Genomic DNA, 13,799 nt, shown 5'->3' with positions numbered 1-13,799 from the left:
TATACATGGCATCGAATTTGACCGTTCCGCGAGATGTCGGCCCTGTTTCTGTAGAGAGGATCGACGAAGCAACTGCTATTGTTGTCGGTTAATTAAGGAAATTGATGAAAGATTAAGCAGTTCCTCTCTCATCTTGCTCCGGAGCTTCTAGCGTCTTACGTCTATATCCCATTTTCGTGTCCCGTCTTCTCTTCATTCGTCTTGTAGCCGAGCATGATCGAGATATTGTGCACCAGAATTGAGGTGCCCTAGACTACACATTTCTCCAAAATGGAAAAAACTCGTACGATTATATTCCACGCGTGAAAAAATTCCTTTCTTCCCCAGAAATAAAGAATTTAATATTTTACTGGTTTTTTAGTAATAATATTGATAATTTCGATATTATTTTTCGCGTACATAAAGAATACTATAAGGACTATATATATTTAATTAATACTACATATATTTAATTCGATTAGTTAGAGTAAATAAGCGACTGTATAAATTTAATTAAATACATGCAAATAATCAATTTTCCAACAAGCGATTAAATTCTGCAAATTATTCAATGAATATATATCTGTTTTTTTTTACAAATTTTTTTACTTATTATTATTTTTAAAAAACGAGAAATAAATATTCATAACATGTGCGTAACACTTCCGAATTTTGAATTTTAGCAAAGAATTTGATTGCACAGAGTCGGTATTTAGTTGGATGTATCGAAAATAAACGTACGCAGTTAGTAATTATAAATAAATTTCTGCAGGACGCACACATACACACAATGTATTAAACAAGTTCAAAATTAATATAGGATTATGTTACATGCATTATATGAATAGACGATCTCTGTGGTTTAAACACTGTAATTTTCACGTAATTCAATATTCTATAATTTCAACGATGTTACTGAAATCTGCGCGCATTCTTTCGGCGTGTTCACGTTCTGTTCTGTTGCGATCAGCCATCGGTAGAACGAATATGATTTACAAATATGCAGTCGTTGTAATTTTCACAGATTAAATAATTGCAGCATTAAAGATTATGTTAAACAAAATAATATTTGTGTGCGCTCCAAATTTAGTTATGTGAGAGATACAATTAAACTTTATTATTTTATCAATTTTTTTACATAATTTTGGCACCGCAGAAAATAAATGAAATAAATAATATATATAAATTCAAGACAAAAAAAGAAAGTACCTGCAGAAAGTGTAAAGTTAGAAAGGAAGTACATATTTAATGTCTGTCCGCTGTCTCTTTATAGCGCTTCTAATTCTTCTCGCGGCGAAATAAAAATGTAGCGGAGATAGAGCGAAATATATATATATATATATCTTAGATTCAGTTAAGTCAGAAACCCATGTTACTATGTTAAGTGGATTGCCGCGGAAACATTAAATTACCCGAAAGCTCGCGGTCCGGTTTGCAATTGTCCGAAACCACCGCGAGTGACGTGGGACGAGCCGACCATTAACAAGAGTTTAACAGTATATATACGATGGTCGTTTCATGAAAGATTGAAGCGAGCCATCGGCTAATTAGATTTACCAAACTGGTCAAATTTGCTGCGAAATTAACCTTTTGTAACTCTAACGCGTGTTAGTGCACTCTATTTAATTGCACGATACGATTGAAAATCGAACGCGAATTTCATACGCACAAAAAATTGCATACCGTTACCTTGATTTCGCAATTCAAATTTCAACATTATCGTGGTAAAAACTTTGAAAAGATATTTACATTCGACGTATCTATCACCAAGTTTCGTCCTTAGAATACTCTCGCTATACTAAACTTTAGTCTTTAGTCTTTTAAGTCTTTAGTCTTTCTCTAAATCCAACTACGTATTTCAATTAAGAGCAAGACGTTGACGAGGATTGTTCTGTCCTGTGCACAATCTTTTAGCGACTCCTTCGTTCACTTCGAAAACTTGGCGAGTTATTGTCGCTCGTATAGAAATTGTATATCTTCTTCTTCTTGTCCTAACAATATTTAATCCCGAGATCGGATCGGTCGGCACCGCAAATTTAATACCGACGTCATGTCCAAATGTCATCCCTCCCACTTTGTCTGCTTTCGGGCAAAGCCGTTTCCGCAGCTTCACACAGACAGTTTCTATATGCAAATCTACTCATAACTCAGCGAAAACATATCGGACAGGTCCGGTGTTCCCTGCCGCGTGTATTCCCGTTTCCCCTGTCGTTCCCCTCCCGCCCTTCCTGTCCTTCTCTTCGACTCCGTCGACTCGAAATTCCTGCCGAAGCTTCGCTGGAGATGGAAATCATAGAAAATTCAATGCCCCCTACAAAATTACGACAGAATATATAAGAAAGATGAAACAGTCACCCTGTGTGGGAATTCCTGTGCAGTTCATATTTTTACGTAGATGACAAGTAGACAGTTTCTCACTCCTTTTTCAAATCTACTTGTTATCAGTTTTATTTTTCTCATGCAAAAATAAAATAAATACACAAATGTTGTATCTATTGCTGGATCTATTGAATAAATGGTCTAATATATTTTCCCCATCTTGAAAAAATTTGGAAATAATAATGCACAGAATTATTTATTTATATAAAATAGACTAATAAAATCTCGGCTTAATGATTCGGTAATATTATGAAAACATAAATTATATCATAACGAATTTAATTTTACAGTCAAATGAGCAATAATATAATTTATAATACATAACTATATTGAACAATGTAATATTGCACATTTCAAAAATATGATTTTAAAAATTTCGAAATAATCTTTTTTTCTATTTGATAACGCAGAATGAGTCGTTGCGTTATTTATAATTCTAGAAAACGTCCCATCTCTTACATAATAATAAGTCGCGCTCGTAAGGATTTACACAAAAGAGGCGGCATCAGTTAAGATGTTTCTTGAAAGTATAAAATGTATCGGACAAGCGAATCTGACAAGCTGTCTCGTGAATAATAGACTTGTTCCTTGCAAATAGAAAATGATCACAGAGATACGTCACGGAATATCTCTTGACTTCTTTTGCTTGATCTTCGATAGGCTTAAAGTCCGTCTTGAGGTACTTTGGCTTTTCGATATGAATAGATGGTAAGAGGCATAGAATTAACATATTATATGTACAGTGGGAATATAACGCGTGGCAGGCAGATATGAAAGAGTGACACGTTGCAATTAGAAATGCAGTCAAACGTCATCCCATCTGCATTATAATGCCGACACCGCCCCTATGTTTGTTACAACTGCACTTTCTTTGCCATTTATATTTTCGTTACTCTGAAAAATCACATGTATAAGTTAGAAGAGCTTCAAGATATAAGAATTTTTTATTATATATATATATATATATATATATATATATATATATATATATATAAAATATATTTTTAACATAATTTACACTATATTATATATTGAAGTGATAATTATTACAACGAATCATCTAGCAATGGCAAAATTAAATTGAAATATCACATACATCTCGCAGTTAATTGAACAGTTATAAGTAAATAATAATTCTCTACGTTCTCATATTTACGCAATATACATCATTCGAGACGTCATGAGGTTTTCATCAATTTACATATCCATATCAAAGCGTCCTAATAGTAATACATACATCAGCAACTCGCTTACATTGCAGCATTCGCATGCTTGCGGCAATGACCACATTAATAATGCGATTTTCGTTGATAATAATCATGAAATCACGCACCTTAATGATATTACGATCAATTTTGATTATTTACACTCACGCAGAAGAACAGTAACAATAACAGTGAACAATAACAAAAGAGGAAAAGCGAGCGGCAAATCTCTCAGTGATATATCAATCTCTGTCATTCTTCATTTATCATCTAATCACAGCGCAAATAATTCTTCAAATATTAAAATCTCTGTACGCTTGATATTTCAAAAAATGATATATTATATAATCAGCAATAATAATGGAAAAACGTTTCGATAACGCTGTCGTAATTCATTCTTGAATCTGCTGTCGGAATAATTCGGAGGAGATATAAACAGTTTGATGAAGACTGGCCGAAAAGGTGAATTAAAAAAAATCTGTGCGATATGGATAACGAGATTTTAGATCGATAATCATTAACTCATCAGAAATGCGCGAACGTGTCGTTTCATGATGAATCGACGTTAATCAGTAACTCGGAAATAATATAACTTCGGCGAACTACGTCCAAGCGCATCGCGATGAAGTCAGGAAAGTGCCGTGACAATGACAAATTAATGCGAAGCAAGGTACTCTCCGGCGCGAATGCATACTTAATCTCGCGCGAAAAGTTAAAGCACGCTCGCGCAAATAGACGTGCAAGTCGATCAACAATTTCAGAGTCCGCGAGGTTCGGCGATTACGCGCGTAAATAGCATTATTGGATGCTAACAGGCTAAGTTTTAACTTGGTTTCTTTAACGCGGACGAAGAGGCAAGTGTCTTTTTGTTGCTCTCCTCGAGAGCTTTTAAATTCTTCTTAATCTCCCCGAAGAGTTTTCTTTCCTCACCGAATAAAATGAGAATGTAAGTGTAGAGCGCGCGCGCGTTTCACGGAGAGAAAATGTACGGAGGAGTAAGAAACCGTTAAATTATATGCAATTCTGATGATACATGTATAATTGCGTGATGCTGTTAAACAGCATAAATCAAAGTCTAATCATTATTCGAAGCTGCATCACATCCGCCGCTGCATCAGCGGCCCGCGAATCCTGCCGATCCGACGTGCTCTGTTTATCTCTCCCTTCCTCCCTTTTTCTCTTTTTTATTATTCACTTCAATGTCTCTTTTTGCACTTCCGCCGTGATTTCGTTGCAAACAAACGTGCGATCTCTGCGCGCGATTATTGTCCGAGCATCCTATGCATTCGTCAGAAGGCACTTCCGGCGTATCATTGCATCGGCGCATATGCAATGAATTTTATGGGAATCACGTGTGTCGCGCAAAAAGAAATATTTCGACGACGCGCTTGCGCTCGTAAAACCAACGGAAGACAAATTTGCCCCCGGAATATGCACAATAAAACAGTCTCGGTGAAAGATTACGGTACATTTTTTCGCAATTTACGGAACGGTCGATTTAGTTCACGGTTGATATAATCGATATGTGTGTCCCGATATATCATAAGGTGTCGACCGTTATTTTCGTGTAATATATAAACGTGGTATAAGAAATATCGTGAGAATAGTCATCGTATTGTCTTGTTCTTTCTGCTTACATACAATGAAAAACCCTGGGGATGTCACTATGATCTTGCTTTTATGATCCTGCTTTTAATTATTTAAATAAGATGATGAATATTAATTAATTAATTTAATTTTGCACATACATAAAATATGTAATTACACACAGGATTACACTGTATTACGATTGTCGTTCTATTACACAAGTTGTGTGTGATAAAAGGGATGCACTTCACATCGTGACTTCTCTGATTGCCGGACGAGAGTTTCCTAACCGAAGACGTTAAACGGACCATCTCTCTATGCGACGTCTTGCGTCCAACAGTATCGCAGTTACACGCACAGTTAAACCTGTAACACGACGTTATTAGATTGCCTTCACCGGAATCCAATACGAGAAGCCGGAAACCGATATTACTGGCAGCGTGCTAATATTGCCAATATGTCACGGGCGTGAAATTGTCAATTCCGATCTGAGACACGGCATAATTACACGCTGTGAATGTAAAATGAAATTACACGTTAATAATCTGTATTTGACTACGACTAAGTGTGTTGCAAAGTTCTTTGTTTACAAAATTATTTTTGCGAATAGACGATTGAAGAGATATCCGACACACTAGATTACTATAGCACATGACGAAAGATTGGAGGGAAGAAGGGAAAGAGAGAGAGAAGCGGGTTAAAACAATAAAAATATTGATTCACACACCACTTTTGCTTTCAACGACCCCTCGGTGACTGATCGTATCGAGGGCACTTTATCGAGTTTTATACGGCAACGCGGGTGTTCGCGGCATCACGTGGCGACATCGCCGCCGATGAAACCGGATGCAACAGCTTGCCGCGGGCTGCGGCTGTGCCGTCCGGGCTGCGTTTCCGGTTTAATTCGGTCCGTAATCCGTGAATTAATATTTCATCAACGGTTTTTTGCGCTTTCTCTACATGTCCTCCCTCATCATCCCCTTTCCCGGCGCATTTCCTTCATCCGCCCCATTTTATACTCCCCCGCTCGATTCGCGTTCTTTTATCGGACGTTTTCGCGCGTGAGATCGACGCTATAAGCTTAACGATCCATGCCTTCCGCGGAAAATACTGGCATTCGAATCGTAGTAGTTGGGGAAGAGGGATGAGGGGAGGAAGGGAGAGATGGTTCGAAGAAGAATTTGCGGTGAAACTAACGATCGCTTGCCCGCTTCGGCGTACAATGCGACGCATTAATGGCTCCGCTGCACTTATCGCCATTTACTCTTTGCATAGGTTTTAGAGCGTTTACTACCGTTTTTCCATCGACAATCGATGGCTGTGTACTTTCTGCTGTTTGATACTTCAAAAGTAGAATAATCCGCTAACTAAATTCTATATCGTCGATCTCGTAATTCTATTTTTAGAATGTAATTACACAAATCAATTATTAATATATCATTTACATCAGAGATTTATTTAAAGTATTATCCCATATGAATTCAGAGAGAAGGAGGATATTATATTAATATTTTTTCATTTGAAATTAATTAATATTGATTAATACATATTAATTATGTTGATAAGAATGAACTTGTTTGAATAAACTGAGCGAATCAACTACATAAATTCTTTACTTAAATATTTAACATGTTTCGATTTATCGTTAAATCGCGCGTGATTATCGAAGGTAATTGCTACATTTGCGTTTTCCTCTCGCGCAAATAAGGGCGATTTTAAGTTCAACCACGTAAGGCGGCGAATCGTATCGGGGTCGTGTGCCCGCTAAAAGATCTCTGCTGTCATCTTCGAAAATGCCGCACCATCACGAGGATCGAAGAAATCTAATGAGCAAGACTCGATGACCTACATATGGACCTACATACGGCACAATGTATCCCCCGGCAAAGGTACAATGCAGCAGCGATACGAAGAGAACCTTCGCCAGCGATTCGAAATCAATACGGCGTATATCGATGATGTGTCAGTACGGAGAGCGGACCGTCTTTGCCTTACAATTGACTCCTATGCCGAAGCCAAGTGCTCGGGGAGACGGCAGTCGTCGTGTTACAAAGGACCAAGACCATCCTGTCGATCCCGGGAAATTGCTTGGATGGCATGGCGGTGTTGAACGGGGAACGGAGATACACAGTAACTGTGTTATATCAGCGCGAGATACTATATTTCGTTATTTGAACGTATGTCTACATAGTACGGTTTCAAACGCGCACAGAGTCCCCTAAATTAATAAAATTAATTTATTGAACGACAACAAATATTTATTATCAACAAATATTTATTATTGTCTAATAAATTGGGAGATGCGTTCGATCATGATGTATGAATTTTCGTGATGGATGAATTTGCCGAATTCGTATTATAGTTATGATTTGTCGGGAACTTTAAAATATCGTAAAGTACAAAAGTATTGTTACGATATCTATCTAATTTAATCGAGATGCGACAAATTCTAATGATTTAATTCTAATGGAAAATTGAACGACAATAAACATTTATTATTTAATAAATTAGAGATGCGCTTGATCATGTAATTTATCGAATTCGTATCACAGTTATGACTTATCGGGAGCTTTAAAATATCATAAAATACAAAAAAAGTATTTGCGATTGTTACAATGTCTAGTTTAATTGAAATGCGATAAGTTATCATGACATAATTCTGATCGAAAATTTACTTTCCTCTCTCTTTCTTTCTATTAGCAGAATGAAAACAGGGCTTTACGACTGAAAGAGCCCGCGTCCCTGGCGCTCTCCGCTGGCGGGAATTCCGGCGGCTACGTGGATCCGGATGGCACGGCCATTGTAATGTCATCCGAGCTCCTGCCAGCACCGACCCCGGATCCGAGAGTGACGTGGAATTACTTCGACGAACAGGGGTGAGTCGACGATCTTCCCTCGCGATAATCAGCTTAACGGGATACACTTCGAACTTTATCCACTTCGCGGGCATATTTTCGTTACCGTGCTACGTCTTCATAAGCATTTCAAAGGCGCACGAGAATGCAATATTAATCCAGTTGGCGGCGCGACTTGACTCCTGACTTGAGTTCCGAGAGTTGGCACATCTCGGCGTTATTAATTATTTCGCACGTTCGGCGCAAGAATCTATTATCTTCGAGAGCTCCGTCCTTGCATTAACTTTCCACCGAGTTCCACTAGGAATTGCATCTCATCGCGCAGCTTCTCATTCTAGCGACATTTCTGCATTATTGCCCACCGCACATTACGCGTTGGAATGTCTCATTCTCTTAACGTCATTCGTCGGCGTTGTTATCCTGCAATTATAACGGTCCCGAGGTGCCGTTATAATCACGTTACGATAGACGCTGCGTGTGTTTTTTGCGTTCCAATACGAATACAAGTCAACTCCGTGTATTCCAGGTTGACATCGAGATTTGAAACGCGCGAAGGAATAACGACGAGATATAGTGTAGCGATAATTTTCTTTGCGCAACAGGTACGTCTCGAGAGGGGGTCTGCGCGCAGGCGAGGATCCATACGCGAGGAATAAATTCAATCAGGAAGCCTCCGACGGTCTTCCGAGCAATCGTGACATACCCGATACTCGCAGCGCCATGTAAGTAACTTGTTACATAACATTTGCCAATATATTACGCTGTTATATATGTAATATATATACTAATGTCTAAAATGAGCTTCATAAGATGATCGATGTATTATATGTTTTTCTCATCCTTCGGAATTGTAAGAAATCCGCAAGACACATGATACATTCCGCTCTGCAATATTTATTCCACTTGCCTCGTCGATTGAGAAAGTCGGAAGATATGTCTCGATCGCTTACAGTCACAAAATTGTCTCGTGGAATAAATTCTCCAGAACAAGTAGACGGTAGCTAGACAAGTTTCTCGAAGTGTCTTTAAATAATGTATCGACCCGTACAATTATTGAACACGATTTACCGTCTGACAATCCTCTCGCGAGACAAGTACTTTGAGATAAGTGAGAAGACGACGAGAACATATGAAAGAGGACACAGAAATTGGCCTGTCAATTCGTTTATATATTACTATTGACAGCTACGTGATTCTCTCGGCGGATATTATTCCTTGGAAACGATCAGCAAGATCGCGGCCGTATCGTTGGAAATTCATGCAGTATCATGATAAACCATGTTACATTCAAACCGTCAAGTGACAGTTACTTTGCCGAAGAAGAACGATGAGAACTCGTGAATATCGTATAGAGCAATATATATTTCCTCTCACCTGTAAAAAAGTAAAATAAGGTAATCATATGCAATTATCTATAGAAGAGAACTCTTATCCAATTAATCTGACAAATGATTGATTACCGTACACGGTTTCTTGATATATCTTATTATCTATTGATATCTATATCTATTGATCATAATTTTTAAAAGATGTCGAAGACCTCATACGTTTTCTCGTTAACGTGTACACGATCAAAGTAAGATGGAAGGAATCCATTTCCGTTGCCGGATATCTTCAGTAATTTCTTGCGGAAAGTAATTCAACCTCAATCTGTTTCACCTGTCATAGCTTCATTAAAAAAAGATAATGATGCGCTGCGAATGTACCGCGAAATATTGAAGCTCGATAATTTGATCAAATTTCAAATTTGAAAACTTTAATTTGATTTTTTAACATTGCGAAAAAAAATATAAATACAGATAACGTATAAAATTAATGAATAAAGTAATAACGCGAAAAGATCTTGCGGACTCAATAAAATTGTAATTGGCAATTTCTTCGCACCGTAGAATCACGAGATCCCACATCTAGCGAAAATCCACTTGACCCACCTAGTCGCAATCTATCCTCGTACGCTGTCCGACAACGCCTTTTTACATCATGAAAGATTCAAAGGCGGCATAAAGTTCCAATACGTTCAGACCGTTGAAGAGTTCGAGTTTGCTCCCAAGAAAAGCGATAAAGCCGCGGTCATAAATTCTTATCGATACACATAGATCATTGACATCCTTGTTACATGTCAAGCGTGTTAGTCGTTCGAAACGTCCATCCCTGAGAAATCTCGCGCGAAACCTTCCCACATTTATAGTCTCTGTATATGATGCTTGTGATTATGTAATATAAATTATAGTCGTTTCAAGATACCTGTTGTTATCTCTTATCGCGCTGGAAATCACGCGAGAATCTATCGTTTGTCATTCGGATAAATATTAATCGGCCATCTCTTTTCGCGATATATGCACTGTCAAGATATATCGATAATTAACATCAGCGATGTTATTTGTATTATTTTGCGCCTCGATGAATGCATTAATTTTCACATTGCCGCACGTGCTTTATTAAACTGTCGTTAATTAAATCTAATTGATATTATAATATGATTACATATGCAAGTTTTTTACGTTTTATAATGAAGTGTCTTATAAAATTCAATAAATATCTAGATTAATATGTAATTGATTAGTACACATACATATATATATAATGATTCATTATATATATTTTCTATTTTAATATTTTAATTTTCTATTTTAATATTTTAAATTATTTACTATTTAATTTGACTGAAACGTTACAATAATTATCACATTTTCACCAAGATTGATATCATTTTTTTTTTGCATTATTCACGCAACTTTATGTAAAAATTGCAAAATATAAAGAATCCACTTCATCGCAAATCGACATTTTTCTTCGCGGCAAGATTGGTTCCGTATATATTTGTTTGAAAAAATAAAACATGTTGAAAAATGTCTCTGCGAATGGATGGAGAAATATTGCGGATCGTGCTATAAATTCCACTTCAAGAAAAATCGACGCCGGAAACGTGCTTCGCTGCGTTCTTCGCGAGATGAATTCTTGTACGTCTATTCTCGTTCGCGAACGCGAAAGCGCAGGAATTCAAAGTCGGACAAAGTTTCGCGCGATTTCGAGCGAAAAAAAAAGATGACTCTTTTCACTCTCACGACGAAGGTCGTGGAAGAGTTCTCCGATTCTCAATCCTGAATCCGCGAAGAAGCGGAGCAAAACGACGGAAATTGGGAAAGCAATAGGATTGAGTTTGCGAAGTTTAGAGGTCCTGTGCTTAATGGTATTGCCTGCTTTTGTTGCCCTGCGCGTTCAATATACCGCTAATAAAAACGTGGGCTGCTTTAATGTGCTCTCTCGCTTTCGTCGAGCGTACGCGAGTATCGTTCGCTCGAAATTTCAGTTTGTGCATGGTCGACGAAGTATAATGTAGCAAAACTTGGCAACAATCGTGTGAATCTACTCGATCTGGAGATAATGGAATTGTTTGGAAATAATTTTTTCGCAAATTTTTACAACAAATCTCTCTGTTCGAAAAGAATGAAATAATTGGAATGGTATTTTATGATAATCATATTCTTCTATTTGAGAGAGAGAGAGAGAGAGAGAGAGAGAGGAATAATTGCACTTAAAATAATTATATTTCAATATTATATTATTATTTAGATTTGACATATTTCGATTAGAGAGACCAAAGCGCAACCCAATCCTATAATTAATTAAATCATTATTGACACCGCCAATATTTGAATATATATTTGAATATATTATAATAATATTGTACATTTTACAACATATAGTATCATGTATAAATAGATAATTAATGTCACTAATACTTATTATGATTAAATTATTCTATATAAATATGGATATTCAAATTTTATTTACATCAATTATGTTGTGACATTTGTCCTAAATTAATATGAAAATAATTGTCTCTTCATATGTTATAAATAATATATATATATATATTTTCAAATTTATAAAAATGTATGATATATCTTTGCCCCTCTCTTTCTCTCTCTCTCTCTCTCTCTCTCTCAATGTATGAATTGAAAAAGGAATAATTTATATATTTGAGGGTTAATATGAAATTGCGAAAGATAGATGCTTTTGTAGTCATGATTGCTTTGATATCGAGCACTCAATATCCTGTTCATCTTGAAGAGCTTGTATTGGCGAGTTTATAGTGCAGCTTTGCTCTTTCTTCGATTCTTTTGGCGCTGAAACGAGAGACTACTCTACCAACCTCCCAATTCAAGATGATCTAATTTCCTGCGTCTCGCAACCGTCTTTCGCCTGCAGCCGCAACATGCATTTCACGCGGACAAACATGATAGTGTCGGCGAAATCTGTCAGCCACGCGCGAATGAACGTGATTTACTATTGATATACATATTCGCTCTCATGTGCTTCTCGATTACGTGATATCGCGTAAGATGATATTAATTTCACTTCAAAATGGAAGGAGATTCGTATCGGTTTACGTCCATTTCATTAATTTTATATAACGTGCTCTCGGAACGAACTTGGACTCGCGTGAGTTATCGGATATGATGCGTGATGTAAGTTTTATTTTCTTCCTACGTATGAGATATCGCCTTGATTTCTGATGGACGCGAAAATTCTCTTAGTTGCGGCCTCATGAATCACAGCGAGGAGAATCTGAAGCTGCATGAACGGTAACTGATGAGAATATAATACTCGTATGTCAATCGTGAATTTTACAAATATTAGCTTAGGATTAGGAACAAATATAATTCATTTTATTTTTTTACAAATATAAGAAAATAACATTATATATGAACAAATAAATATATGCATATATAATTTAATATATACATTAATACATATGTATATATGCACATTATATTTTAAATGATAAGTCTGTGCATATGACAAATCAATATTAGAATCAGTATGTAAATGTTATACGATTTCTATTGGACGAGATTGCAATGAATAGATTTCGATAACTACTTCATCGTTTTTTTTGCAGCAAAAACCGTTTATTAAGACATTTAAAATTTCAATTAGAGATGTATGCCCGACTGTAAAAGATTCCCCACGATCCTCTTCAATTATCACATTCTTCGCTACGAGTTACATGATATTTGACTATTTGAGCAAAGTTCAAACATTGAACCGTCGAGCACATACGAATTTACAAAGACATTCTAGTGTTTCGTAAATACGCTATTCGTTATCGAAAAGTTATCTTCTAATATTTTCATCATACATTTTCATCCGTACCGATAATACAAAATTTGCATGTTGCATAAGAAGCTTGATATACTCGATATCATTTATTAAACATATCGCTTTACATTGTTGAGATAAGATCTTGGGAGAAGCTTGTGATGTAAAAATCTACTATTATGTAAATCTACTATTATGTAAATCTACTATTATGTGATTGAACTTTGAAGAATCTCTAAAAAAATAAGAATCGACAGAGTACAATTTGAAAATCATACGCGCCAAACAAAACGATATTATCTGTATAAATCAGTAGTTCATTTAAAGTAAAGTTAAAAAAGAATATGATTAGGACGCGCAGGAACAATTGTAAATATTATTTTTTAAGAAACAGCGCAATATTTCACGAGATTTTTTAATCTTTATTTGGATGTGTGGGTTGTGTATGCCGTCACGTGAAGAATTATGATCACGCCAAAGATACCAACCTCTATAACAAATGTCAGAAGAAAAATTATAGGAGAAAAATAGTTGCGAGAGGTTGCGGATCCGTTTCGTAGCGCGATAGAACTATCTATTTGCCTGCCTATCTCTTCTGTCTGACGTAACAAGATTTCGCTACTCGCACCGTCTGACTATGCACTTGCAGCTACTACTTCGTAAACACGCGCGATCTATTATATTTAAC

The 13,799-nt window shown here is 36.5% G+C and overlaps 1 protein-coding gene across 4 annotated transcripts in view; it reads left to right on the top strand.

The window, feature by feature from the left end:
• Pgant2 (polypeptide N-acetylgalactosaminyltransferase 2) overlaps positions 1–13,799 on the top strand; it is a 220,540-nt gene that overhangs the window by 168,215 nt on the left and 38,526 nt on the right. For 3 of the 4 annotated variants that reach the window (XM_083109469.1, XM_083109466.1, XM_083109468.1), the window contains 2 exons: positions 7,851–8,026; positions 8,608–8,727. In XM_083109469.1, the coding sequence (XP_082965595.1) occupies positions 7,956–8,026; positions 8,608–8,727 (191 nt within the window). In that variant the 5' untranslated portion in view covers positions 7,851–7,955. The remainder of the gene's footprint in view (positions 1–7,850; positions 8,027–8,607; positions 8,728–13,799) is intronic. The other variant, XM_083109467.1, reaches the window with a different exon arrangement.

This window comes from Camponotus vicinus, unplaced genomic scaffold (genome assembly GCF_025532165.1).
Source record: "Camponotus vicinus isolate PSW18456_S1 unplaced genomic scaffold, iyCamVici1.0 SCAF_9, whole genome shotgun sequence".
Taxonomy (NCBI): domain Eukaryota; kingdom Metazoa; phylum Arthropoda; class Insecta; order Hymenoptera; family Formicidae; genus Camponotus; species Camponotus vicinus.
The sequence above is the reverse complement of the archived record's forward strand: the minus strand, read 5'-3'. Positions and strand labels throughout refer to the sequence as shown.